At 49.4% G+C, this 24943-nt stretch overlaps 7 protein-coding genes and 1 non-coding gene across 8 annotated transcripts; 5 read left to right on the top strand and 3 right to left on the bottom strand.

The window, feature by feature from the left end:
* Positions 1-151: 151 nt before the first annotated feature.
* V8C40DRAFT_60472 (mitochondrial genome maintenance MGM101-domain-containing protein) lies at positions 152-1575 on the top strand. Its single transcript, XM_083223189.1, has 2 exons — positions 152-1032; positions 1092-1575. Exons 1-2 carry the CDS (start codon positions 455-457, stop codon positions 1360-1362), a joined length of 849 nt encoding a protein of 282 aa, XP_083070948.1. The 5' UTR covers positions 152-454; the 3' UTR covers positions 1363-1575.
* Positions 1412-3112, bottom strand: V8C40DRAFT_60516 (TB2/DP1, HVA22 family-domain-containing protein). The gene is made up of 3 exons (XM_083223191.1): positions 2909-3112; positions 2695-2844; positions 1412-2619 (listed from the first exon to the last, which is right to left on the bottom strand). Exons 1-3 carry the CDS (start codon positions 2935-2937, stop codon positions 1788-1790), a joined length of 1011 nt encoding a protein of 336 aa, XP_083070947.1. The 5' UTR covers positions 2938-3112; the 3' UTR covers positions 1412-1787.
* A 768-nt stretch (positions 3113-3880) lies between these two features.
* On the top strand, positions 3881-3954 carry V8C40DRAFT_t154. The gene has a single exon. It is a non-coding gene; the product is annotated as a tRNA-Asn (tRNA).
* Positions 3955-4400: 446 nt separating this feature from the next.
* V8C40DRAFT_251251 (sulfotransferase family protein) lies at positions 4401-5574 on the bottom strand. The gene has a single exon (XM_083217151.1). The coding sequence runs from the start codon at positions 5304-5306 to the stop codon at positions 4470-4472; it is 837 nt and encodes a 278-aa protein (XP_083070946.1). The 5' UTR covers positions 5307-5574; the 3' UTR covers positions 4401-4469.
* A 626-nt stretch (positions 5575-6200) lies between these two features.
* Positions 6201-7778, bottom strand: V8C40DRAFT_251249 (cobalamin-independent methionine synthase II family protein). The gene is made up of 2 exons (XM_083217150.1): positions 6916-7778; positions 6201-6827 (listed from the first exon to the last, which is right to left on the bottom strand). Exons 1-2 carry the CDS (start codon positions 7679-7681, stop codon positions 6406-6408), a joined length of 1188 nt encoding a protein of 395 aa, XP_083070945.1. The 5' UTR covers positions 7682-7778; the 3' UTR covers positions 6201-6405.
* On the top strand, positions 7659-8693 carry V8C40DRAFT_251247 (uncharacterized protein). Its single transcript, XM_083217149.1, has 3 exons — positions 7659-7724; positions 7783-8464; positions 8539-8693. Exons 2-3 carry the CDS (start codon positions 8157-8159, stop codon positions 8564-8566), a joined length of 336 nt encoding a protein of 111 aa, XP_083070944.1. The 5' UTR covers positions 7659-7724; positions 7783-8156; the 3' UTR covers positions 8567-8693.
* A 1024-nt stretch (positions 8694-9717) lies between these two features.
* On the top strand, positions 9718-11111 carry V8C40DRAFT_281061 (uncharacterized protein; the record flags this gene model as incomplete). Its single annotated transcript, XM_083221518.1, has 2 exons — positions 9718-9962; positions 10019-11111. The coding sequence occupies 2 exons, from the start codon at positions 9718-9720 to the stop codon at positions 11109-11111; spliced, it is 1338 nt and encodes a 445-aa protein (XP_083070943.1).
* A 4977-nt stretch (positions 11112-16088) lies between these two features.
* V8C40DRAFT_60389 (S-adenosyl-L-methionine-dependent methyltransferase) lies at positions 16089-17786 on the top strand. The gene is made up of 4 exons (XM_083223188.1): positions 16089-16664; positions 16780-16809; positions 16930-17140; positions 17200-17786. Exons 1-4 carry the CDS (start codon positions 16274-16276, stop codon positions 17672-17674), a joined length of 1107 nt encoding a protein of 368 aa, XP_083070942.1. The 5' UTR covers positions 16089-16273; the 3' UTR covers positions 17675-17786.
* Positions 17787-24943: the final 7157 nt, after the last annotated feature.

Raw genomic sequence — 24943 nt, 5'->3', positions numbered from 1 at the left:
TGTTCTAGAATAAGTCAAATTTCTATTGCACTTATGTTGAGTTCGAAGTGGTTACTAATTATTTGTGTTTGTGCCTTGTAGATGGAGGATTTCAAAGAATGCTGGAAGCAGCATGGTAACAATGAGCGAACCAGTACCAAGGATACATAAATGGCCACGTTATTCCAAATTTTATTTCCAACTCGAGGAAAAATGTAACAACAGTAAATAGATTATCTTGACTCACTTAAAACATTTATTTATAATTTTCCAACAAAGAAATGCCGATTTGTATTGAAATTCACCAGTGCGTCAAACAAACATTAAACAAAGAACAAACACAGCGGTAGCCGGAACTTCTTTTGACCGGGCCATATCAGCGATAACACATGAAATCTTCAGATGCCGTGAATTCACAACCATTGCTCTGGAACTCAAACATCGAAAGATTCCAGACTGCCAATCCATATTCGCCATGCTTCCCTCACGTAGAGCCTTTTCCGCTGCCTCCAGGCAACTCGCCTGCCGCTCCTTCAGACCGATCCAGCCATCAGCACGGCTCTATTCCACAGAGACATCAACTACGTCAACGTCAGAAGAGCCCGCAGCTAAGCCCACCTCCACTTTAGCTTCAGGGACGCCGAAATACGCAAAGCCTGCGCCCAGAGCGACCAAGCCGGCAGTCGCAGCATCTACACCGTCTCCCGCAGCATCTTACAGCGATGTTGTCTACCAAGCCAAGAACATTGCGTACGAGGACGCAAGGGAGGATGACGATGTGACGGACCCGGCCGCCGTGGACTGGACGAGGAGTTTCTACGGCATCTCGGCCCGACCAGTAACAGAAAAGCAATTCAAGGCCCTGATGCAGCCTGTGGACGAGAAGGACATCGAGGTCAAGCCCGACGGCGTCATCTATCTGCCAGAGATCAAGTACAGGAGGAGGCTGAACGAGGTCTTTGGTCCCATGGGATGGGGCCTGATTCCCAAGGGAGAGGCCGTTGTTGGCGATTCAATCGTGACCCGCGAGTATGCGCTCATCGTCGATGGCCGGTAAGACACTACCAATCGCTGCGTGCGTTACTCTAAGCCGTCTGCTAACGTTATTACAGCTTTGTCTCACAAGCCCAGGGCGAAAACTCGTACTTTTCCGCCGAACAGTTACCCTCTGCCGTCGAAGGTTGCAAATCAAACGCCCTGATGCGCTGCTGCAAAGACCTGGGCATCGCCTCCGAGCTGTGGGACCCCCACTTTGTCCGATGGTTCAAGAAGAATCACATGGAGGAAGTGTGGGTAGAGCACGTCACAACCAAGAAGAAGCGAGTGCAGTGGTATAGGAAGGGCGATGTGGATGTGTCATATCCCTACAAGGTCAGCAAATAGGGATCAAACACCGGATGGGGTGAGCTTCTTTAAGTCGCCGAGGGCGAATTTTACGAGGATTTGACGATCACCTTGGGAGTGCAAAATGTGCGAATTGCATTAAAAGGGACACCCCCGAAAACAACTACATTGATGACAACACGGGCGAGGAATGGACTTGTATGATACTTGTGTTAGAGAAACAGTTTTTGTTTGTTTGGTGCCATGCAGCAAGGTTTTGATTAGACCTATGGGTTGGATGTACACAAAAAAGGCATGTGGGGGCCGTTTTTACTCCCCTCGATATATCATGATTCAATATCTCAAAGAGTGTCCAAGTCTCCATACAAATTCATGTATAGCATCCACGCGACATGGCGGTAACAGGTGGTCTACGCGTTCAGTCTATACTCGCGGGCCAGCCATTTCCGATGTTCTTGTGCTTCCTAGTCTTCTAGTCCGGAGCTGTGGCCTGTACCCGGCTGCGTATTGCGACCCCAAGGCATCCACGAACCACCGTCGCCACCTCCAGCGTGACGGCGGCGGAGGTTGGCCTCATCTTCGGCCCCGCTCTCGGCATCAATCTTCTCAAAGTCGGTCTCGCTGCGGCTCTTGCTCAGTCCACTCCATCCGCTGAGCCCGCTGGGTGGCCTCTGTGTGACCTCTTCGTCGCTATCCATGTGCCTGGAGCGAGATCGGGACTGCGTCTGTCCGCCGTTTCGTTGAATCTGCGCCGCTTCACGATCCAGGGCTGTGAGAAGGACGTTGAGACGGTCCCGCTGGGAGGCGATAAAGGTCATCCTCTCGCCCGAGTCTTGTATGTGAGATGGGACGACTGATGATGACGATACGCCAGCAGCGTCGCTTCGTGCCCCCGAGCCACCGGTCGCCGCGGCTACGGCGCTGGCCAGCAGACCGAAGAGATCCGAGCCCACATTTGACGGGGCGGCAGGTCCGGTCGCCGTCGGAATGCTAAATCGAGCGAGGAGCGACTGCGTGTAGCTCTGGTAGGTGTTCGGAGGAGGAGTGGGAGGCTCGGGCTCACTCGGTGGCAGGCCCAGGACATTGACTCTCAAGTAGTCGATTGCCTTTCGGAAGTAATCGATACCGGCCGCCTTGAGACGCTCATGGGCGCTCGCGATGAACTCGTCGATTTGCGATTCATTGTCGCGGAGAAAGGGGTGGACGTATTGCTCGTATAGCACTCGGGCGCCCTGGGTTTGCGGTAGAATCAGGTATAGGAAGAAGAGAAGGCGGATGTAGCCATAGAACGGCACCCTTTAAGCCAAATGAATCAATATCAGAGCGTCACAAGCGGCGTGAGACGGACACGGAGGCGGCTGTAAAACGTACCACGCAAGGATGAAGTAAACCCACGACTCCACCAGCAGACAACAGCTGAAGACGACCCAGTACATGAGCCATGGCGTCAGTTGTGCAGGATCCGACGTCTTAAGAGCTTTGTAGGAAGCAAAGATGGGGAAGAGGAAGGATGCGATAGAGCTGTTTTGCTTGGGGCATTAGCGCTTCTTAGCAGTGACGGCATGGCGGGGCAGATAAAACGCACGATAAGAGCATCGCAAAGAGGTCGAACATGGTGGCGGGAGGACGAGGCCCGACGCGGCCCGTTTGACGTCCAGAGCTGGATTGAATATAGGTATGTAGAATAAAAATAGAAAGCGACGAGTAGTTTTAGGGTGCCTTTATTCGCGATCACTGTCACCGAGGGTTTGTGGAAGTAGCAGGTTATACAAGAAATTGAGTTGCAGCCGGAGGTCGAGGTTGGGGGTAAAAGGGCTTAGTTAGGCTCAAGGCAGCTCCAGCCCAGCAGCCCTTTTTGTTTGCGACTGAGCACCAGGGCCAGGTCTCTAATAGTGAGGCGATGGCAAATGCTGATAGCCTCTAAGTGGATTAGGCTCAGGTGGCACAACAGCCTCTCAGCAGGGATCAGTAGCCTGTGGTGAGGCCGGGAAAGGGGAAAGGGCAGCAGGATGGCTGTCGTGTGAGCAGCAGGGCGAGCACCTGAGATGCTGAAACCGGAAGAAGCGTTGCGGTGCAGAGTCGCGCAACGGCAGAGAGGCTCCCCGCAATTGCGAATCCGGCCGGTGATGTGCTCGTGACTGAGCCTGAAGCGGCTGTAAGCGTGTCTTCCGGACTTGGGGATGACGCAGTGGTGTCTACCTGAGCGGTAGTGGTTTATTAGGGGCGAAGAGCCGGAGCCTAGGGGATTTGTAGCAGTGCGACGTAATAGGTATTTGTTCCCTAGCGATGATTCCGGGCCGTGGAGGTGATTTGAGGCGCTGAGGAATGACGAGAGAGTTGCGTGAAAGATGCTGTGCTTACCCATCAAAGGACGGATCGGAACATTCACATGTCATTTGGATGCATTTATACAGGCACATGTAAGTATGCGGAGAAGCCCGTTTGAATGACAGCGATCTACGGAAGGAGCACTGCAAGACCACATGCAGGGACGCAATAGGAGGCTAGGCATATCTGTATAGTCTAAATTTAGCACCTCAAAATCAACAATCGCATATCCTCTGTGGCGCAATTGGCTAGCGCGTCTGACTGTTAATCAGGAGGTTGGAAGTTCGAGCCTTCCCGGAGGAGACGCAACACAAAATTATTTTTTGATGATTTTAATTCTATTTTTTATTATCAATTATCTGTTTCATTAACATATAATTCCGCATTGTCGAGGTGTGGATGTTGTGATTATCAAACACCCTCTTTTTTGCTCTTTCCCTTTTTTTTGCGAGATTATACAGTCATAGGTGCTATTTCGCTTGATTGCATTGCAGTTAGCAGGCAGCTGGCTGATTTGCAGTTTCCCACCTTGCACTTACTGCGAGCTTCATCACTTAGTACCTATATTTCCCAGAGATTGGAAAGAATTTATGTCATGACTGACTAAAGCATGGACAGAGTTAAACGCTTGCTATTTAATTACATACATCTTGAATTGCTCTTTACGCTTTCGTAAATATCAATTTCTCCTCCTCCACTAACCCTCTCCCTTCTTCCAAATCATAACCTCTCCCGACATTCTCTGAGAAGTGGTAACTGATAACAATCTGTTATCATCCCGGCTGCATGGAGATATTCATCAGATCAGTCAAATCCATTTACAGCAACTGGCGAGCCTGCTGCCACAAGTTCTGAACAAATTGGGATTGCAAAAGAGATGGCCCATATGTCCATGCTGCATATGCGCTGCCAAAGATGGCCAACCACGACGCTATGCCCCTGGCAACGAGGATCCTCTGAACAAATTGCATCGTCGCCGCGTCGTTGACCCAAGGAAACGGCTCGTCCTTTGGTGCGTCTTTGCCCAAGAATTCGCACAGCGGCCCCCAGCCGTCTTCGGCCGTCCAGACCAAAATCTTGCGGTTCCTCTTTTTGGCTTCCTCGAGCACATGCTTCTGGTATGCATCATAAAAGCCATCCAGATCCTTTGTGTGCCACCGCTCCGTGATTTGGTTCTTTGCTTCCTGGTGCATAAGCCAATGAAGACGGTCGTTTTTCACGGGCAGGCAGAGCAACAGATAGGTCCATGTGCGGAAAAAGGCTAAGCTGCTGTCCCAGCTTTGCAGCCAGGACTTGTCGCCTCCTTTGCGTTGGTTTAGGACCAGCGGGGCGTCTGGATACATGTCCATGAGATCATCGAGGAACCAGAAGCCAGGAAAGTCTGTCGTGGCTTGGTAACCATCGAAAATCTTGTGTAGCAGAGCCTGTCTCTTCTTTTTATCCTTTTCCCGCATGGCTTTGAGGACAATCTCGGCGCGCGTATTGCTCGGCATTACGTGGGCCATGTGCATGCAGGGAAAGAATCCAAGATGGGGGGATTCCAAAGCGGCCTGAAGCGAGGAGGTCGCGCATCGAGGAAGACCAGCGCCGATAACTCGCATCTGAGGACCGAGAGCCTGCCGGTCTGGGCCCGTGGTGTCGGAAAGGAAACGCATGGTGAGAACAAAAACAGACAGTCAGTTAGGCTGAATGGACAAGTACTCAAGAGGAGAGCTTGTGGTCGACGACACCACGACCTGGGATACCATCACTTATAGTATGCGACTGGACTACGAGTACATGTGCTAATATGATATCTTCACACCATCCCGTGGATAAGACTAACAAGCTAGCTTTGCTTTGCTTTCACCATTCACAGTCCACAGCATGCTCACCTCACCATTGTCTTTTTTTAGTGACAGATACTGTTGGCCAATTTAGTTGCGCTTCGTCTCTCCAGCTTTGTTTCTGACTAGGGGCTTAATAGCCAAAGATATGTCTATTTACAGTCAAGACCTTGACACGTTTCCACTAATACCTTGGTGCTTACCTACTTATTACACAGGTACTAATTCGACGTTGGATAAGCTGGGAAATGTATGGCAATTTGAATCGTGATTAATCAATTCGAGGCTTTAAACAATAATCACTAATCAAACTAGTACTCCTATGGTAGACGAGCTGGAGGTTTAGCGGAAGTCGCTGACGCCCGACGGACCATCGCTCGAGTTAGCAGTAGCTTAGAACGTACGATGCCGAATCCCTTGTCACTCGCAAGGAAAAGAGGATCAAATCTCTGCTGTTAGGGCTTATGTGGGCGGGTGAATTGAGGCTCCCGAACCCCTCTCATACGCTCTAAGGGGCCAACGTGAATGATTCATGTGCATCGTTCAGCTGCAGAGGCACCCCCTTGAATGACATTTGGGGCGGAGAGTATACATAGATGCCATCAGATTCTACGAACCGACCTGTAAAAGTTCATAAGATGGTGGGAACTAATCAATCTAACAGAAACTAGCTACCAATGAACGCAACGAAACGACTTTACATATTACAACCACACGCGGCACTGCATACCTGAGCTACATGTAATGACAAAATATCACGCTGTTTACATGTAAACAGGTTGACTAAGGGCTGAATGTTTTGGCTCTTACCAACATGCATATGTTCTACAGGACTAATACTACTTTGGCATTCTCGCCGTCAGACTCCAGTTAGGCTAGAATCAATAGCTGCAAACCCTAGGACCCTTTGTCTAGCGTCTTGTCAGCTTCAAGGCCGATCTGGCCAAAGCTCCTTTGCGACATCTCTCACCAGCCGCAGCTTTGCAAACATCTTCTCTTCAGTCATTCCCTCAGCTCCAACAGATACGCTGGCAAAGCCGCACTGCGGGCTAATACCAATGTTCTCCATGACTTCCTCGACGCTGCGCTGTTGGCCGTCTGCAATGATCTTTGCAGCTTCCAAGACACGCCGCTTGATCTCCTGAGAATCCTCGAGTACTGGATCTTTGGTCGTCACAACGCCAAGGACAACGTTCTTGTTCTTGGGAAGGAAGCGCAGAGGCTCGAAACCTCCGGATCTTGCGTTGTCGTACTCGAGGAAGAAAGTGTCGTAGTTGAGAACCTTGAAGAAGCGCTCGGCGATTTTCTCATATGATCCTTCACTGAAATGGACTGACTTTGAAAAGTTGCCTGTGGAAATCACACGGAATGGGTCATTATTCTGAATCGCAAAGGAATGGAACAGATTGGAAGGATGGCATCCTAACCCACGACTTACCTCGGCAGATATGCAGTCCAACATGGAGCCCTTCAGGACGATCCGCGATACAATCGTTATGAGCCTTCAAATATAGGTCAAACAGCTCATCAGGATCCACGCCGTCGTTGCGCAGCGAGTCTCGCATCTCCTCCGAGCAGAAATATGCCATCGTGGGGTCGTCAATCTGGAGATTGCGCAGTCCTTCGTTATACAATGTCTTAATCTCCTTTTGATATGCCACTGCCAAATCCGCAAAGAAGTCCTCGTCTGAGGAATACGCATCGGCGCTATAACACTTTCCCGGAGCCAGCCTCAAATGGAAATAACAAGCCGGGGGCATCGTGAATTTGCATTCTCCCCACTGCTCCTGAGGAACAGTGTTGCGCAGCAGCAGCCAATTTTCAAGATACGGGCTGCTGTCGTAGCTGATCTTGCCCTCGCAGATCGCAGCCATGGGATACTGCTGCCCGGATTTCTTGAGAGCCGCGATGGGCGGCGCAGAGAGGCGTGCTAGTTCCCATGGCACGGGGCTGACCTCGCGGAAACCGGTGAGCTTCTCGAAGAAGCCCGAGAAGTAGTACTTGCGATCGAACTCGCCTGATGACAGCGCCCTTGTGCCATTGAGCTGCTGCTTTTTGACGGCTTCCTTGATGGCGGTTTGTTGGACTAGGCGGAGCTCCTCCGCAGTGATTTCGCCTTGGTCGAACTGTTTCTGGTGGTCGGATACATAGGCTGGCCGAATGAGGGAGCCAATGTGGTCGGCGTGAAAGGGGAGTCTCGCCATGTTCAGATGATCACGTCGTTGGTGATAGGGCTATCCTATGATGGTTTGTCGAAGAAGACTTCAAATGAAACTCAATTTCGATATATGCTAATATTTTACAGCCTATTTATCTATCCATGACATCAATTGTGCGTGGGCTGCCAATTTCTTCAAACCACAAGATCGTCCTAGTTAGCAGCAAGATTCTCCAACTTGACTATCTTTCCCCGCAACTCCCGTCCTCAACTATCCCGCTTCATTTGCCGAGGGGGCGAACTAATGGCTCCGTCGATGTTCATCGAATCGTTGCAGCCGTCTCTGCATGAACATGTGTGATTTATCCTCTAGGGTTGCAGAACCTGCGGGGGACCTCGCTCCAGTGTGGCCGACACGTAGCGTTACACCAGGTTTGGACCCGAAATCGTCAAATAACGGCCCTTTTGACAGTTGAGTGTCAAGCGCATGCGATAGTCGAAACCACATCGTTGCAAGGATCATGACTTCATTCGGCCGGGTAAAATGGTTCTGTGGATGTGTTGAGGGGCTACCTATTTTTCCGCGGCGCCAACTGACCCGATTCAGCGACATGCCACAGCCCGTGTTGGACAGGGAGAGACAACTTGTGATCCCGTGTCACTGGGTCGAATGGATCGTAGGACTCCGTTTTATTGGTCCCGTCATGCCATTTCTAGACATCACTGTCTTTGATTCTAGAAACAAAGTTCAATCTGCATTTCTTCTCTTTGTCAATGGGGATAGTCATGGGATCTATGAGCGATATGGATTTTGTTCGTGGATGATAGGGTAAGTGAGAATTTACTTTCTGGTGAAGAAAGTGACGGTGCATTTGATTGTACGGTTCTTAATGAGTAGTTCAGGCGTGATAATGCTATTTTCCTACGATAAAGTTTAGACTTACGGGATGTGTTGATAGGTCGAGCTTCTACACAAACATAAATCCTCTACAAAGACCTTTACAATAATATTGATATACTCTGTAGACAAAAACATACACCAAAAGTTTACGATTGGTCCCTTCTGCTACTTTCATAATAAAAGCCTGATGTTGGACAGAATGGTCCTCTTTGTGTGGTGTAAATGGTTCCCATCCATCCCTCAAGTCCAACCGGCCTAGTGTCCTATTCCCTTGCATCAAAATCAGAGACAAAACCCACATCGACGCGTTTATCTCACAACGCCACCGCGTTGAAGCTTACTCCAGTATCTTCTCGCTGAAACCAATGTCTTCATCGCGATAGCTGAGCTGAGATTCCTCATTGTTTTCGAATCCACCACGATATCGATTCTGCGGTGCGTGCCATATCCCATCGTCGGACTTCAATGTTTCTCTAGACGAGACACTTTATTCAGCTGGTTCAGCATTGTGTTTTCTCGGCATGAACAAGGTGGCATTCCTTATCATTGAAGATATACCAAGAATTGGGCTACAGATTGCTTGGAACTCATTCGGCTTGCCTCTGTCTGTTGGGCTGAACGACAAGCCCTCTTTAGCTATGTGATATGCGGGTCAGAGCTCGGCTGCATGTTGGTCTGAATATTTATAGCTTTTCATGCATAGGAATTTGGACATCGGCGCTGTCATAGGCGTTCCTTATATGACTTACAGCTGAATGTCTACGTATCTGGCTACTATAGAGACGTGGAATCTGAGATGGTTTCCACACTAGGAAGAAACTGGCCTCGAAGAATTCCAAGAGAGCATACACACTAGCCTCATGGTTCTCTAGTGGAATCATGCCGTGAGACATCAAGAATGCTGGCACGCCCAGAGGTGGCAAAGGCTGCGCTCTTCACGAACAACGCAGATCGCAACCCGGATGATTATGCAAAGCATTCTTTAACGTGGGTTGTATTGGTATTCTTGATGTGACGTCTAGATTTATAAATAATGGTAGACGCTCCTCCTGAAAGCACAAGTCCTTCATCACAGCAAGTACTAACTCAGCAGCAGTACACTCAAATCTCGGATTTCCTTCCTTTAGAATCTGAGATATTTTAGTCACTCTTTTATTACAAGACATTCTTTTCTGTTCAATATGCGTTCGGCTTTGATGATCAGCCTGGGCGCCCAGCTCGCCTTGGGCTACTTCACGAACTCCTCGGAGCCTCTGCAGGGCAAACTCGATGTTCACCCGTTACTTGTTGGCGACTTCAGGCTCTTTGGATGTGTGGCATCCACGGCTGGCTTTCCCAACTTCAAGAAGGTTGCTTCTACGAATCTCATGAACCTGGACTTCTGCGCAGCTAGCTGCCCAGGCAAGTTCTTTGGCACTTTCAACAGGTGAGTGTTTTATGGAAATATTGTGTCCTTGCCCACATGTTGATAATGATTTATAGGGATTGTTATTGTGGGGATGAGCTTGATTTTGAAACTGCGGGCAAGATTGACGAGGATCTGTGCAACACTCCTTGTCCGGGAGATAAGCATCAGACCTGCGGTGGTCTCGACGCTGCTCGTCGCCTAGCTCTGGAGAAGCAGGAACCTCAGTCTGTTGTCTTGAGTTTATACGTTAGAATTCATGGTGAGGAGCACCATGATGACCACGAGTATCAACATGACGACCACGAGTACAAGCACGACGACCATGAATATCACCACAACGAGACTGAGTACCATCACGATGATAATGAATATCACAACGACGGTCATCAATGGAACAATACTTATGGAACTAAGCCCACTCGCCCTTACCATACCTTCACAAGCACCATCACGAGCACCAAGACTAGCACCATCACATCTTGCCCGTCTTGGGTCGAGCACTGCCCCGTCGGCCACAAGACTACAGAAGTTGTGACCGTCACCACTGAGCTCTGCCCCAAGCCCGAATGGCACAAGAAGAAGATTGTCTGCTACGGAGGCCACTGTGCCCCTGAGGAACCCTGCCGTGAAGAGCACTGCGAGCACCACCGCGTCATCTGCAGCGGGGATGACTGCTATCCCGAGGTCTGCACCGACAAGGATGAGTGGCATAAGCTGGTCATCTGCGATGGCAAGGATTGCCGCTACTACCAGTGCTCCGGCGAGGAGTGCAACTCCAAGATCGTCTGCTACGACGGCAAGTGTGCCAAGGAGACATGCTACGGCGAGGAATGCCACAAGAAGTTCGTCTGCAAGGACGGCGAATGCGGCCACGAGCACTGCAACGGGGATGATTGCCACAAGTATGAAGTCTGCAATGGATCTGGCGCCGACTGCAAACCTTGCCCCCCTTGCAACGGCGCAGACTGCCCTGTTCCTCCTCCTCCTGCGCCCAGACCTCAGCCTCCTGCTCCCACTCATGGCCATCCTAGCCCGCCTAACCCTCCTGTTCACCCTACCACTGGTCACGGCTGGCCTCACCCGACCCAGCCTCCCGTTGTTGCCGGCTCGACAAAGCTGGGCGCCACAGTCTTGACTGCTTTGCTGAGCTTCGTCTTCTTCTTGTAAGTGGGCTATTAGGTTACGGGATAGCTAGAATTTCGATTCCTTTCGCAAGGGGGAAGGGTGTGAAATGGTGAGGGACTAGATTCAGGGGATGTTTAGATGATATACTGGAGCTATATTGTTGATTTACTCTAGATGGACAATAGTGTAGTGTTAGACACCGAAGCTTCTACACTCTTCCAATGACATTCATTTTATTCAAATCTCTCATTTTTCTTGAACCGTTCGCTTACCAGCATTGATATGGTGTCATTCCATTGTAACCCATTTCAGATGCCTCAATGTGAAGCGACCCAACACTATCCGACGGAATAATGACTCGTTTCTAATTTTGAACAATTATGCCACTTTTCTTCGGATGAAGTAGGAAAAGGAACAATAAACTACATAGATACGGAACACATCCGATTAGTCGGCTATCCACCATCGGGGAACTCACTCATTTCCACCATCAGAAAAAAGGAGGACTCAAAGCTGGATGACACGAGCAACCCCTGCATAAGCCACATGCCTCCAACAAGCGAGGAAGAAAGCTGATGCCTAACGGTGGCAATGGCCCGTGTGTTCTTCAAAACAAGGCGATCGATGGGAGCCACTATGTCGGGTCTGGGGGCAATCTTGACCCAACGTGTGTTGCGCGAACAGTTCCGACGCTATGGTTCAGCAATATCCCTTGCATAATCATGTTGCTAGTTCCAACGGTGGTCTGGAATTGTCCATTCGAACCTTATGAATCTCGTTTTACTCCAATATTCACATGGCATAGTAAAGTCAGTGACATCTACGACTGGAAAGTCGGCCATGAGCAATTCAGGTCAATGTATCCTAAACACACCAGCGGACGTGTCTAATCGGGTGCGTAGTGGCTCTCCGGTTTCAAAGCAGAGAGGTGTTTATTGGCTAGCGCGGGGCAACAGTCGAATGATAGCGAACAAAAGAACCATAGTTCATGGTTTGTTGGATGGGCATTAGGTTTTCTCCATGCCTTGCCACGGAGCATCACTCGGACCACATTGTGGTTGATGTGTCCGGATGATATCGGCCAACCCCCCGTAACACGAAACACGAACCCACCGCTGTAAGGTATGAGGTCAAGGCAGCAATTTCAGTTATTGAAAGCAAAGGGGAAAAGACATCTAGATGCCAAGGCAAACTAGAACAGAATGAGGCTTCGTACCAGATAGCTTACCCCCTCCTAACCTTGATGAAGCGACATGTAGCGATATGACCGGGCGAGGACTTGTAGCAAAGAGATGCATGGCAACGCGAAGGGCTTGAAAATACAGTTTGGCTTCGGAAGTAGGGTTATTCGCACTCATGGGCCGAGTTCGCCACCAGACTAGCTGTTATAGATAACCATCCAAGGATGATGATGCAAGCGTCGCTGTCAAATATCAACTCAAACGCTTGAGCTCGACCAACGGAGAATCCACCTAAATTCGTAATTATTCAATTCGAGCCTGGGCCGTAAGACATGAAACCTTTCCAATATAAGTAGTTGCATGCGGTGTTGGGATACTATACTGTAGGTCAGCATCATACTTCAGGCGACAGAGAAACATTTATGCAAGAGGCTACTGTAAGCAAACAGCGAACTTGATTTTAATATGGGCTAGACTCGAGGCTAGGCCCTCATGACATGAAAGGGCGTTCCGAATTACCGAGACGCAGGAGACCAGGGCCTGCTAGCAGCGCCTGGGACGCAGAGAATATTGAAGTCTGACCAACTCCATCTGTGGAGGGAATGCCAATTGAAGGCAAAGCAACCCAGCAGAACAAAGGTCTACGTAAGGGATCCCTGCAGCGGCTTGCATAAGTGCTGGCCAGGGAGGTATCAGGACGTAGCCAATCATGCAGCCATCGACTGGCCTCTGAGACGCAAATGGAAAACCTTGCATTGGAAGTCTCAGCAAGGACATATACCCTACAGCACGTGCGATTTCGAGAACACGGGAATACCTGTACCTGTAGGATACTCCGAATCGCATTCGTGGCTTGCCGGGCTTGTGGCTCTAGTTTGGCATAGGCTGTAGTGGAGCGAGCAACGAGTGGGCTTTTGGAGATCAGCAAGCCATGGAAATTGCCAATTGCCAGCGTCGAGGTGGGTAAGATGAGTAGCCCAAAGATGAGGAGGCGTTTAGCGTTCCTTACTGTCGGGTCGGCACAAAATGTCAAAGCCGAGAGGAGCCTTTGAGATGAAAATGGGGGTCGCGAAGCTCACTAGGGGCGGAGCCAGTGAGAAAAAAGCCCATGCCACCTAAGCAGCCAATTTGATCCGCAAGAGGGGTTCGTTCGTGTCTGCAAAGCGTCGGGTTGATAATGCAACGGGCTCAGCCAATCGTCGAGTCGTCCAGCGAGAGAGTCTTGCGATTCGTGGACGAGGAGGACATGTAACGTAACCAGATCAACCAACTCAAGGTATCTCTAGGCAAAAGAGCACAGAGAAGATAGACGCAGAGGAACCCGTACGCTGTATGTATTCGTACTGGCCAGTAAAGACAAGGAACATGACATGAATGACTTGGCATGGACAAGGGCTTGGCGGAGGTTGTGTTGGCTTCAAGATGGAGAAAGCTGTGGATGAAACGGCGAGGCGAATTGAGAGAAATTGCTTGGTATGCTACCTAGGTAGGTACCTATGAAGGTGCTAAGCGGTATCCAATGGCAAATTGCAACCGTGCTGCTGCAACGGCAACTGCAACTGGAGGCCGCACCTGCCGTCCATGGACGAAGCGAGCACAAGTCGAGGCATGCGCTACCGAGGGAGTACCTGCCTGGGTTCGTACTGTCCTGTCCTTTTCCTCGTACTATCCGTTATTGGATGCTGGCTGGCAGATGCAGCAGGAAAGCACGGCCCAATGGGCTAATTCGCATCGGAAGTTAGTGCCTTCCAAGGCTAGCACGAGCATCAATTTTCTTCAGTTGGTGTGCTCTTAATTCCGTCCGCACACACAAACTTGTTCCAACACTCGGTTCACGAGATGGCGAATTGCCACGGAGAAAAACTTGATTTATTCCTTGTTTTACGCTCGTTATGTGCCGTTCCGACCAACTGAAGAAACTGCCTACTAGTGTCTGTGCTGTACTCGATAGTGCTGCTACAAGAGAAAAAAAAAATCGTTCCATCAACGGCGGCAGTCAGACTGTTGGCTTGGCATCCCGCATTCGTCGACGCCTTACCGGACTCGAGCACAGGCATGGAAGGACTGGAACAATTACTGTAAAAAGCAGGGCTCCGCGTATTTTGATGAGTAATTTGGAATGGAGGTTACACACAGTGCCGGATGCTCTGACTTGGGTTCTCAGCGCTGCGGATCAACTTGGCAAATAGGCTGAGTCGGAGCAACAAAAGACAGATTGATAATTCTCCGGAGCTTAAACACCCACAAATCTGCTCCAGGTCCAATGAGTCTACCTGCTTTCTGCTAGAGCCCGGCCGCCACTCATCATGACGGCGGAGAGCAGAGTCACGCCATTATCGCGGACCGAGTCAATGGCGCTTTGTCGACCTCCAACGTCGAGCCCATGCTGCTGCGGGAATATGCAAGCAGTCGAATTGAGGCTTCAACTAGTTGCGCTAGAGGCTCTAGGCATGTTCTGTATGGGGCTGGCGGTTAGCTCCAAGCCAAAGCTTTGTTGCTCAGCCAGTTGCGATTTTGGTGGAAGATGACGCTGCGGGCGCTATTGGCCTACCCCCGAGAGAGGAAGACCATCACCTCTGGCGACATACGAGCAAGGAGTTGCTCGGAAGATATCACCCATGCATGACGACATGGTCAATGATTGTGTTAGCGTCCTGAATGGGACCGTTGTCGACAATCCTTAAAAAGCAGGGAGACAAAGACTGTACCTTGCGAAGCATGGAGAGCAAGATGCGAATACCGAACTGCGGAGTTGGAGTGCCGAGTTTGCTGCATATCTGGAGTTGGATGGGGCCCGACTTGATCGCTATCATACCGCCATCTCCATCTCCAGAGTCGTCGGTAATCCGGTATCATTCACTCCGCTCGGTTTACCCTCTCATCTCTTTTGCACCTTGTTTCCTTGCAACTTACAAAGACAAACACCGTGGATCGAGCCGCGAACCGTGGTGACAAGCCTTAAATCTGTCTAGCTTCTCTATGCTGTGTCTTCTCAAGGGACCCTTCGTCCAGCCCCTGTCAATGTCAGCTTCCCCGTGTTCCTGACGCCGCGGACAGAAGACTCCGCTACAAAAGCACATACACGTACTCCGTACTGTACTGGTATAACGTCGCCCTGCGGTTTAATTTCTTTTCCTTTGATCTGGCCCCCTGTCTTATCGGTGCGGCAAAACGAGTTGGAAGAGCTTCTTTCTCGCCATCTTACCCCTTCCTACAACCATCAGCCTTCCCCGACGTTTACTCTGTACAAACCATGGCTCTGCCCTGACGATGATTGAAGTGGTCTCTTGATCTTCTTGCTAGTTGCCATCTTTCGCCCGACTCCTTGCCGTGCAAGCGCCGTGCGAGCGCCGTGCCCGACTCCTGCTACGGCCTGCCAAGACCGAGACAGCAGGCCTCTCTGGTCCGTGAAGCTATTCGCTGCGTTGCTGGCCTGCAGCGCTACTGCAAGAAGCTGCCACCTTGCTGTGCGTGCCCCAACCGTCTTCAACTTGGACACTGGCCCCAGTATCGTCTCCGTGGGCCGGGCCTAGCGCCGTCTGGTCGGTAACCCACCATCTCTCAGAGTCGCCGCTCTGTGAGAAGCCTACTTTAGTTGGCGATGCCCCCGGTAGGCTAGACGATACTGTAGCCGTACATACGCACACAGCCATTTCGTGCTTGCCGACAGGTTGATCCCTTACAGCCGCTGTCGAAGGTTGTCTAGCTTATCACCAGCCAGCTTCCTTCTAGAGACTGCAGATCGATCTTCAACTTGGATGGGGCCACAGTATCGCCCAGCTACCGCTCGCATTCGCATTATTACGTTTATTTGTATACATATCGCCGCCCACCAATTCGCTTTCTCAAATATTACGACTTTTTGACTTGGATATCCAGCCATATTTCTGCAGACTATCTAATTCAACTGGACATTGCCCTTCACGCACACAGCTATACGCATAGACAAATCTACATCATTTACATCGCCACAACTCTTCACAATCGCGTCACCTATCTGTATTCTCATCATATTAAAAAAGCATGGTGGACGACGACGCAAGTAGCGGGCCAGTCCCAACAACCCGTCCCGTTTGCCCTCCGTCACCCACCTCGACCAATTCAGCCATCACCGTGGGCACATCTCAAGACGCGGTTCGCATCAAAAATATGGAGAAAGGCGAATATATTCCCGATGATGACAGCTGGGACGACACGCGTAGTCTCACAGAAAGCATTCGTCAACACATTATCGACGGTGGCCTACGCTACCATGCCTATCACGCTGGGCAATATGCCTTCCCCAACGACGAGACAGAACAGTACCGCGACGACCTCAAGCACAATCTGACCATCCATCTCTGCGAGGGCTCCTACTTTTATGCTCCTGTTCATGAGCGGCTGCAGAAACCAGGCGCTGAAGTTCTCGATTTAGGTGGGTCTCTCCGGCGCCAAACATTCTATGCCACCGACTTTATCATTCGTAACCTCTTTTCCGTATACACATATCACTTTGAAACGCTCATTCGTGGACTAATGGTAGAAAACAGGTACCGGGACAGGGAAATGGGTCATCGAGTGTGAGTAAATCCTGGCGAGATTGAATGTCAATGCTGCACAATTCGTCAATCTGGAAAGGGGAAAAGAAAGCCCCGAGCATATGATAGCCCTAGTCTCATATTTCTAACTTCGCCTTCTAGTGGCTGACATGTATCCAAATGCGACATTCCACGGCATGGATCTTTCGCCCATTCAGCCTGACTGGGTCCCAGAAAACGTGCTCTTCGTTGTCGATGACATCGAGCATGACGCTGGATGGACGTATCCCGAAAATTCCTTTGATTATATTCATATTCGTCACACCGTCCACTCTATAAGAGACCGAACCGAGCTGTGGGATCGGGTTTACAAGTGAGTTTACCTGTTTCTCCAATTTCCGCACTCTCTAACATGACCGGTTTCTCTCTTAGGCACCTGAAACCCGGTGGTTATGTCGAGGTTCAAGAGTTCCAGTACGCTGCCCACTGTGACGACGATTCGTGCAACGAGCCATATGCTTGGCGTGACTTTTTACGATACTTGACGGATGGTCTTGCTGTCCTCGGCTCAAATCTCCATGGCATCCTGAATGTTCAGGACGAGCTTGCCGCTGCTGGTTTCCAAGATCTTCACCGATTAGATCTAAAGTGCCCCAACGGCCCATGGCCAAAGTCAAGGCGTCTCCAAGAATGCGGCCACATCCTCCGAGATGTCATCCTGTGGGGCCTCGTCGGACTAGCCAGACGGCCGCTTCATCACGGGCTTGGATGGACGCCCATCCAGATCGAGATGTTCCTCGTCGAAGTCCGCAAGTCCGTCATTGCAGAACGTAATGGCCTACCAAAGTTCCATTCATATTTCCCCTTTCATAACATATACGGCCAAAAGCCCCTGGATGCTGCTTGAATATGTGGCTTGGCCGCAACTTATAATAGCGCCTATTATTATGACGACACATGATTTGAAAACATCAGCATAAATACGTGGTCTAGGGCCTAGACAGTGGTGTCTAAAATGGGCTTGCTGGTCAATCAACGATTAATGACACATGCTATACCACTATCACGCATTTCTATCTAACGACTTAATTACCAGACCAGACGAAAAACTCCCTCCCTTCTCAGCCCCTTTTATAGCCTCTTGATATAAAGATGCCCCTTACGTCTGGAATACCCTAGGAGTTGCATATAATAGATGGATGGATTGATATGGCGCACAATGGAGTTGTTGAACTTAAAGCGTGGCTGAATGAGATATTGTTTGGGGTCTAACATGTCCCCTCTTTTAGAACCTCGGTATTTAGATGCATGGCATTGGTGTCGGGATTTTATTTTTTGCATGTAAATATAACGATTACGAGCGAACATTCAATGGCTACAGTGCTAATACCTCAACTTATGCTTGTGATGGTGCATGCATGTACTTTCACAGTGTTCTCTATGTGCAAGACATTTCTTATATGTATACATGCTACAGTAATGCATCCGGAAAAGCCAATGTATCAACTTTTGCTGCCACAATATGCAGCAAGCAAGAACGTTCAAGAGAAGGACGTATCATACAAATGCTCCCGGAGATAACTAGCGGATACAAACATACGAGTATATGGCCAACTGAGCCAATCTGACATGCAGGGTACAAGACGGTTCACGCCCCCTTTGTGGTATAACGGCCGAGAGGAGCAAAAGCCGAAATCTCCGCTTGATTCTGCTGGAACCGGACCAACTCTTGTCACATATATTGATATTATGACATATTTGTGCTTTAGAAATCAGGTGTGGAGATGTTTGTATGTGCCTGGTTTGCTGGCTGGGTTAATCTGTGCATGCGACGAGTAAGACCTAGCGAAAGCCTTTATGGGGCTTGCGTTTCCTCCCCCCCTTCCGTTGCCGGGATGCCATTGAAGCTTGCAATGGGGTAGTCTAGGTTTGTGGAGGTTCTCTGGGTAGGGGGATGTTACCGATGCGTCTTGCGTGGAGATGGTTATTTGCATGGGGCGTGGGGAGACGGGGAGGCAAATCGATGGTGAATACGATTGTCATAGCATGGCTTGATGCCTTGAAGGAGTAAGGGGGGAGGTAGAGCTGTTGGTGATAAAGAGCGATATTGAGAGATGATAATGAATGATTATTGGCACGGATAGATGAGGGAACTGGAGTTTGTCTGCCCGTGGGTGGAGATTTTGTCGGAGACGGCGACTCTGGTGGAAAGGCATAAGATTGGTTGGGTCATGTCGAAATTAATCCGCGTAAGATGCTTATTTAGCATTGAATACCTCGGATGCCCCATATTTAGTGATTCGGGGACTTTGTACGGAGACTAAATACCTGAAGATGTTGGAGAAGGTACCGATATTATGTGGGCGCTCTGTCATTTCTTCAAAGGGGGCACTGTATTGTTCGGCGGGAAAGGCAGCTGTTTAGTGTTTTCTTCTCCCCTCGAGGTTTTGTATGATGATTAATAGCTAAATTATTAATTTGTTGTTTGTAAGTGTTGTTTCAAACCTAATTGATCCTTTGCTAGATGAGGGAGGAGAAGTTGGTGTCGACTTAGCTTGGAAACGATTTACATTGGACCCTTGTACGGAAGTCATCCGATACAAGAATAAAAGAGAAGGTCATTAGCTTGAACAGATCTCTTGCTAATCACTTGATTGATGAAGCTTATTCTACATGGGTATATTTAGACCTTGTCTCTAGGTAGATCTTCTCACGACCGTAGTGAGGGGGTGGATGCGAAAGGACATACGTATATACGTATATAATGCATTCACGTTATACCAACAAGGAATAAATATGCACTAGAAGGTTTAATTACTTCTAGAGACGGTATAATTGTTTCTATTTACGTGTTTTTACTTCTACAGATATACACACGCCTGGCTTCTACAAGGGGAGTTGTGAAATCCCCTCCAAAAAATGAACATATCCTCCCACCATGTCCAGCTGTGATAATTGGAACAGATGAAGAAAATGATCAAGTGAGGATCTGTACTTATTTGTGACCATAATGTTCAATTCGGTAAAAGCTTTCTCCTATATGTTCTCAGTGTTCCCCACGGAAGGAGGACTACGTTGAGAACGACTAATGGAGGAGCTTTTGCAAAAACAAGGGGGTGCATATTAACAGATGCGAGATGCGCTGAGAGTCTTCAACCTATTTGGGATGAGATGATCAGACTAATGACTCTGTGGGGGAGTTTGATGAAAGATACCTGGTAAAATTGGGTGCTTTGCTTGGTTTGGCGATCATTTTATCATCAATACCTTCGGGGAACTACTCGAAGTCTAGTCGGCATAGCAAATTTTAACGGTGAATAAGAATAGTAGTTCACAATCATAGTTCTTTGAGACATAGTGAATTGTGAATTAACAATACAACCTTTTTAATGAGCATACTCACAAACCTAACCCTCGTGAGGAGAGTGTAGCCTTTGCGCGGCCATGACCAATTTTCACCAGCGAAGTTTCTAACATTGCGGATGGAAACACAGAGATTGTTATGGAATACCACACTATTACATCAAAGGAGCAATTGGCAAGTTTATGGTAATTATTGCAACGGTATCTTTTATTACAAAAGATCATTCGTGGCAAGTTACCAGTGCAAAGCAGATGTCACGCTTCCTTCATCACAAACTTATGTACCACAAGCATAGAAATGGACTTCGCTGTGATCCGCTAGCATTCATGGAATGGGGGCAAGTATATGACTTGGCTCAGAAAAACGGCTCTAGTATCACCCCAAATCTGTTATAAGACAGGAGCTATCATGAGGAACATTTCCGAATAGTAGCTCAATGGTCTAGATGTACGATTCCTGCTGATCGCAACTCTGGCAAGAAAAGGAGAATGAGGCAAGGAGGCAAGCTTATTAGGTTTGGCTGTGAGCGAAACTGTCTTTTGAAACATGATAAGAGCAGAGAGTGTAGGTATTGGAGTTGATACAACATCTTCCTGTCATCCGCCTCACAGTTTTGCGACAAGTTCATACGTCCAACGGTGAATTTTCGCTCGAACTACAAAAGATTGCAAAATATTAATTATCTCAAAAATCTTAACTTGAAATACCAAGCCCGATGCAAGATTAATGGCTAGCTATAATTAAAAACGGCATTCACTCAACCATGAAAGAGTCCTAGACTAGTGTTCAAGAAGTCCAATGCATATTGAGACTGCGAGAAAGTGATAAACGAAACACTCGTCGATAAAATGCCGACTTTACACCAAAAGCTTAAAATAACTTCTTCTTATTAATGTACTAGACCCCATTAGCGAATACTCAACATTCAGCATGTGATCCTCCATATCGTGTGTTGGTATTGAGGACTTAAACGAGAGATGCCAGGCCTAATACTACAATAGCTCAGGGGTTAGACCAAAGACTTACACCAAAGAGACGTGCGTAAAAGTCCTGTTCCATGCCATAGAGTCACAAACTAAGCGCTTAGAACTAGCCATGCTCAAGCCAAACAAAAACAGAGTCCAAAAGGACAAAGCTCCGAGTCATACTTACACCACCATCACAAACATCCAGATGACGTTGATCAACCATCTGGAACACCCTCAAACTGACTCAGTTCTTTCATGTGCTCTCAACCAAAGACATCAATGACATCAGGTGATTGCCCCAAACACTCACCCCGGGTTGACGCTTCCACTTCCAGCCCAAGGCAGACTCGGACAGCCACCCAGCGGTGAGCCACTCCAACCTGAGGCGCAACTCATTACCTCAATCTTCAATTCCATAACGCCCATTTACTCAATATCATGGCAAAAATGTCGTCTTTCTCCAATCATATGCCAGATAAATCCCTTAACAGCAACCCAGTGCGAGACATCTTTCCAACCATCCACCTTTTTCCTCAACCTCCTCGCCATGGGTAACGACGACGCATCGCCACACTTAATCGTACGCCCCCCATCCAAGAAAATGCTCCTCTAGCACGAAATGGCTGGGAAAATCACACATCAAACAGGCTCCTAATGACCAATAGTTCCCATATCCCAGTCAAGGCTTCCACAAAAGTTCAAGAAAAAAGCATCCAATCTACGCGCTCCAAACCTCTTACACGGTGACTCTTTTCTCTTCTGATGATCCCTCGCGTCACATAAAAAAAGAAAAGAGAGAGAGAATGGGTGGCACGTGAACACGCTGACGCGCGAGTTCGCAGGAAGTGTCAATGAGAAGCGCGCAGAGACGCCTTTCTAGCTTCGAATACGCGCGACGCCATTCGCTGGATTGACTTTTTACTTGCCACCTATTTTTGGCGTATCTGAAACCTACCGTGACCGGCTGCTGCCTGTCTTAGCTTCCTTCACGTCTCTTCACGTCTTCCTACTACTTTTTTTTTCGCCTCACGACGCGGGTCTTTTTGATGCTTCGAGACGATTCGCGTAGAAAAAGAGAAGGCTTCCAAATACGCGCGTCTTTTCTGTCTGCCTCCCCCCCAACCACCCCATCAATTGTTTGGCTCAGAGCACGTTTTAGCCCCTCGTGTAAAAGGCAAGGGAGGGGGGGGCGTGATAAAGTCGCCTCTCGTGAATCCCATTGCTAGAATACTACGTGCAGCATGGAATTTTGCTTCCTGGTTGTGATTTACGCGCCGTGCTTTGATAGCAAGCAGAAGCAGGCAGTGTAAGTCTGTGACTCACCAACCCCCTTGCCTCCCCCATGAACAATCCCCCCAGCCATCGCATTTGTTCGCGTCCCGAGAACCTGGGCCTCAAACATTTGGAAACTACCTATGAACTCGCAACTACCGGGTATCCATTTGCTAGCAACATGCGTCGCCCTCGTCGCACTCAAGGTTGCGTCGCGCGTGGCTGATCGAGAGGGTGTACGGCGTATGGAATATCAGAAACTGCAAGCCCCGTTTTGTGCCTGATCCGGCCCTCCGTTTGCCAGAGTCATTGCGTCATGCTTGGATACTTTTTGTCATCCGTCGCAGCCACATCAGGACAAGTTACTCCAATAGGCAAACGGAGAAATAAACTTATTGGAAAAAACCAACAAAAACGCTTCAGATCGACAAGCCAGTACGCCGCACTTGTTGGCGCCCAAATAGAGTTGCCTGAGGACCAAAAACCGGCTCCGTTTCATAGTTTTCATATGGGCAGGGCGCTATGACGTAACGCCGCCTGTGCCCTGGGCGTCGCAATTGTGGCGGCGGTCCCGGCCGCTCGGCCGAGTCACGTGCAACCGGGACCTGAGATCACATGCACAGCCACCCGGCACTCCACTCCACGTGGCTGGGCGAGCCCATCTCTCTTCTCTCCACGCCGTCTCTTGTGGTTTTGAGCTTGAGCAAGCTCCAGACGCCCGTCCCGCTGGCTCCCGGGGGCACGCGATCTAGGTTACAAGTGCCCCCAGTGCGTGGCGGAGAGTTTGGCACTGGAGACGCAGGAAAAGAATTTTTTCAACTTTTTACATATCCTTGTTTGTTTTGTGTTGTGTCTAACATTCAGACGGGAGGCTGAGTTTTTCTTGCGCGTCTTAGACAAGGTTTCCAGCCTCGCATTACGCGGAATGGGAATCAGCTTTTGCGTCCACCTCAGCCCTGGTATGCATGCCGCGGCACTTGGAAAATTTTTCCTTTCTTCTTCTTTCTTCTCTCACAATTTCCAAGGGTCAAACGAGATGTGACGAAAGTGTCGCGGGGGAACGGCACTAGAAAAAAACTTCTGCGACTGTGATCCGTCGCGAGATGCGTGTTGCCGTCACCGCCTCCGTAATAGATTGTCCAAAATGGGGCGGTCTAGAAAAGAAGCAAAACGTGTCGCTGTATGATAAATGCCACCTAGACTCGTCTAAGCCATCTTGTGTCTGGTGCAAGTGCATTAGCATGAGCGATCCCTTTGCTATTTACAGCAACCATGTCGTTAATGCGCCCCCCAGAAACCACCAAACAAGCCATGGATAGCATGACAAAAGCTTTGACAGATCCAGGTGGATTCCATTTGCTTGCCCACTCTGAGCCATGTATCGTACGGAGCACAGCATGACAATAGTGGGGGGCCACATCTCAAGGGAGTGCAGGTATTGGTATCGCAGCATCCTGTGCCGTGTACAATGCCAATTCGGTCCGGCAGTCGTGTCCAATGGAATGAATTAAGGCTGCGCGAAGGACGCAAAAATAAATTCAAAAAGAACCGGACACTGCTTGCGCCCTGTTGTTGCCCAATATCGTCGCAATACTAGTACCAAGGCCATGGGCGTACAACAACGTGCCACACCACTCTAGAGCCACGATATGGCCCCGTCCAAGGCTGTCCTGTGTACTTAATTTCACAGCAAAGTTTTTTTTGGTATTGATTGCAACAAGGCGGGAATCTAGGCCCATCTGTTTGTTCGGGTAGACAAGGCGTAAACAAGTCGCATGGCCGCCCACACAGGCCTTCGGCACTGCTGGTGGTATTGCTGCCGCATCGTAGGGCACGAATCTGCAGTGGCCTGAACTAGATAATGTAGAGAGGGGTGCTCGAACAAAGGATGGGACGTAATACTAGCACACAGTATTTACAATCCTGAAATGGACCCCCATTTGCGCATCGTGCATGCAAACAGCCATTGGCGACAGTCAGAAAACGGCTTCCCGTAGGGCACAGGCATGTAGGGCTTTCGTACCCTCTCCTGCTCACCCTCATGCTCACGCTCACGCTCACGCTTATTCAACGACAAGACGTGACACGTGCGTCGCGATTTTAGGGTTGATGCAGGTCTGCATCGCGATCTTCATCTGGATTGTTTCCGTTTGCATGAACGAATAGTATACAAAGGGTAGCACAGAGCCTCCCCTTCCAGCCGCAAAGAGGGCTACCTGATGGATGCGTCCGCGGCTTGGGCATGAGGCTGTCAGTGATGGCGGCTCGCTGCTGGATTGGGCTTGGGCACCGCCGGGCTCTCACCGCGGCCGTAGCACCATCGTATGCTTGATATGATATGACAGGGCTCGACTTTACCGTGTGCGGATAGACACCAGGCAAGGTGAGCTGGTGGCATAGCACCGATCATGAGCCACTTGCTGCCGTGAAAATCTCCTCAACAGGCGCATCACTCACCACTTGGGCCAAGTACGAGTAGTAGACCATCATGTGGTCGAAATCCACCCAAAGCCCATATCTCACGCCTTCTCTCCAAACACTCCCGGCGGATCTAGGATGATCTAAGCATTGC

This window comes from Trichoderma camerunense (assembly GCF_050948025.1).
Source record: "Trichoderma camerunense strain CBS 138272 chromosome Unknown V8C40scaffold_14, whole genome shotgun sequence".
NCBI lineage: Eukaryota > Fungi > Ascomycota > Sordariomycetes > Hypocreales > Hypocreaceae > Trichoderma > Trichoderma camerunense.
Note: the sequence above shows the minus strand (reverse complement) of the source record. Positions and strands in the feature narration are given on the sequence as shown.

Coding starts and splice junctions, on each gene's coding strand:
- V8C40DRAFT_251249 (XM_083217150.1), bottom strand. CDS start 7,681: ATGGCGAGACTCCCCTTTCACGCCGACCACATTGGCTCCCTCATTCGG. Junction 6,828..6,915: donor TGGACTGCATATCTGCCGAG/GTAAGTCGTGGG, acceptor TGATTTCCACAG/GCAACTTTTCAAAGTCAGTC.
- V8C40DRAFT_251251 (XM_083217151.1), bottom strand. CDS start 5,306: ATGCGTTTCCTTTCCGACACCACGGGCCCAGACCGGCAGGCTCTCGGT.
- V8C40DRAFT_60389 (XM_083223188.1), top strand. CDS start 16,274: ATGGTGGACGACGACGCAAGTAGCGGGCCAGTCCCAACAACCCGTCCC. Junction 16,810..16,929: donor AGGGAAATGGGTCATCGAGT/GTGAGTAAATCC, acceptor TTCGCCTTCTAG/TGGCTGACATGTATCCAAAT. Junction 17,141..17,199: donor CTGTGGGATCGGGTTTACAA/GTGAGTTTACCT, acceptor TTTCTCTCTTAG/GCACCTGAAACCCGGTGGTT.
- V8C40DRAFT_251247 (XM_083217149.1), top strand. CDS start 8,157: ATGACTTCATTCGGCCGGGTAAAATGGTTCTGTGGATGTGTTGAGGGG. Junction 8,465..8,538: donor TTTTGTTCGTGGATGATAGG/GTAAGTGAGAAT, acceptor TGAGTAGTTCAG/GCGTGATAATGCTATTTTCC.
- V8C40DRAFT_60516 (XM_083223191.1), bottom strand. CDS start 2,937: ATGTTCGACCTCTTTGCGATGCTCTTATC. Junction 2,845..2,908: donor CTCTTTGCGATGCTCTTATC/GTGCGTTTTATC, acceptor CAAGCAAAACAG/CTCTATCGCATCCTTCCTCT. Junction 2,620..2,694: donor GTTTACTTCATCCTTGCGTG/GTACGTTTTACA, acceptor TTTGGCTTAAAG/GGTGCCGTTCTATGGCTACA.
- V8C40DRAFT_60472 (XM_083223189.1), top strand. CDS start 455: ATGCTTCCCTCACGTAGAGCCTTTTCCGCTGCCTCCAGGCAACTCGCC. Junction 1,033..1,091: donor GCGCTCATCGTCGATGGCCG/GTAAGACACTAC, acceptor ACGTTATTACAG/CTTTGTCTCACAAGCCCAGG.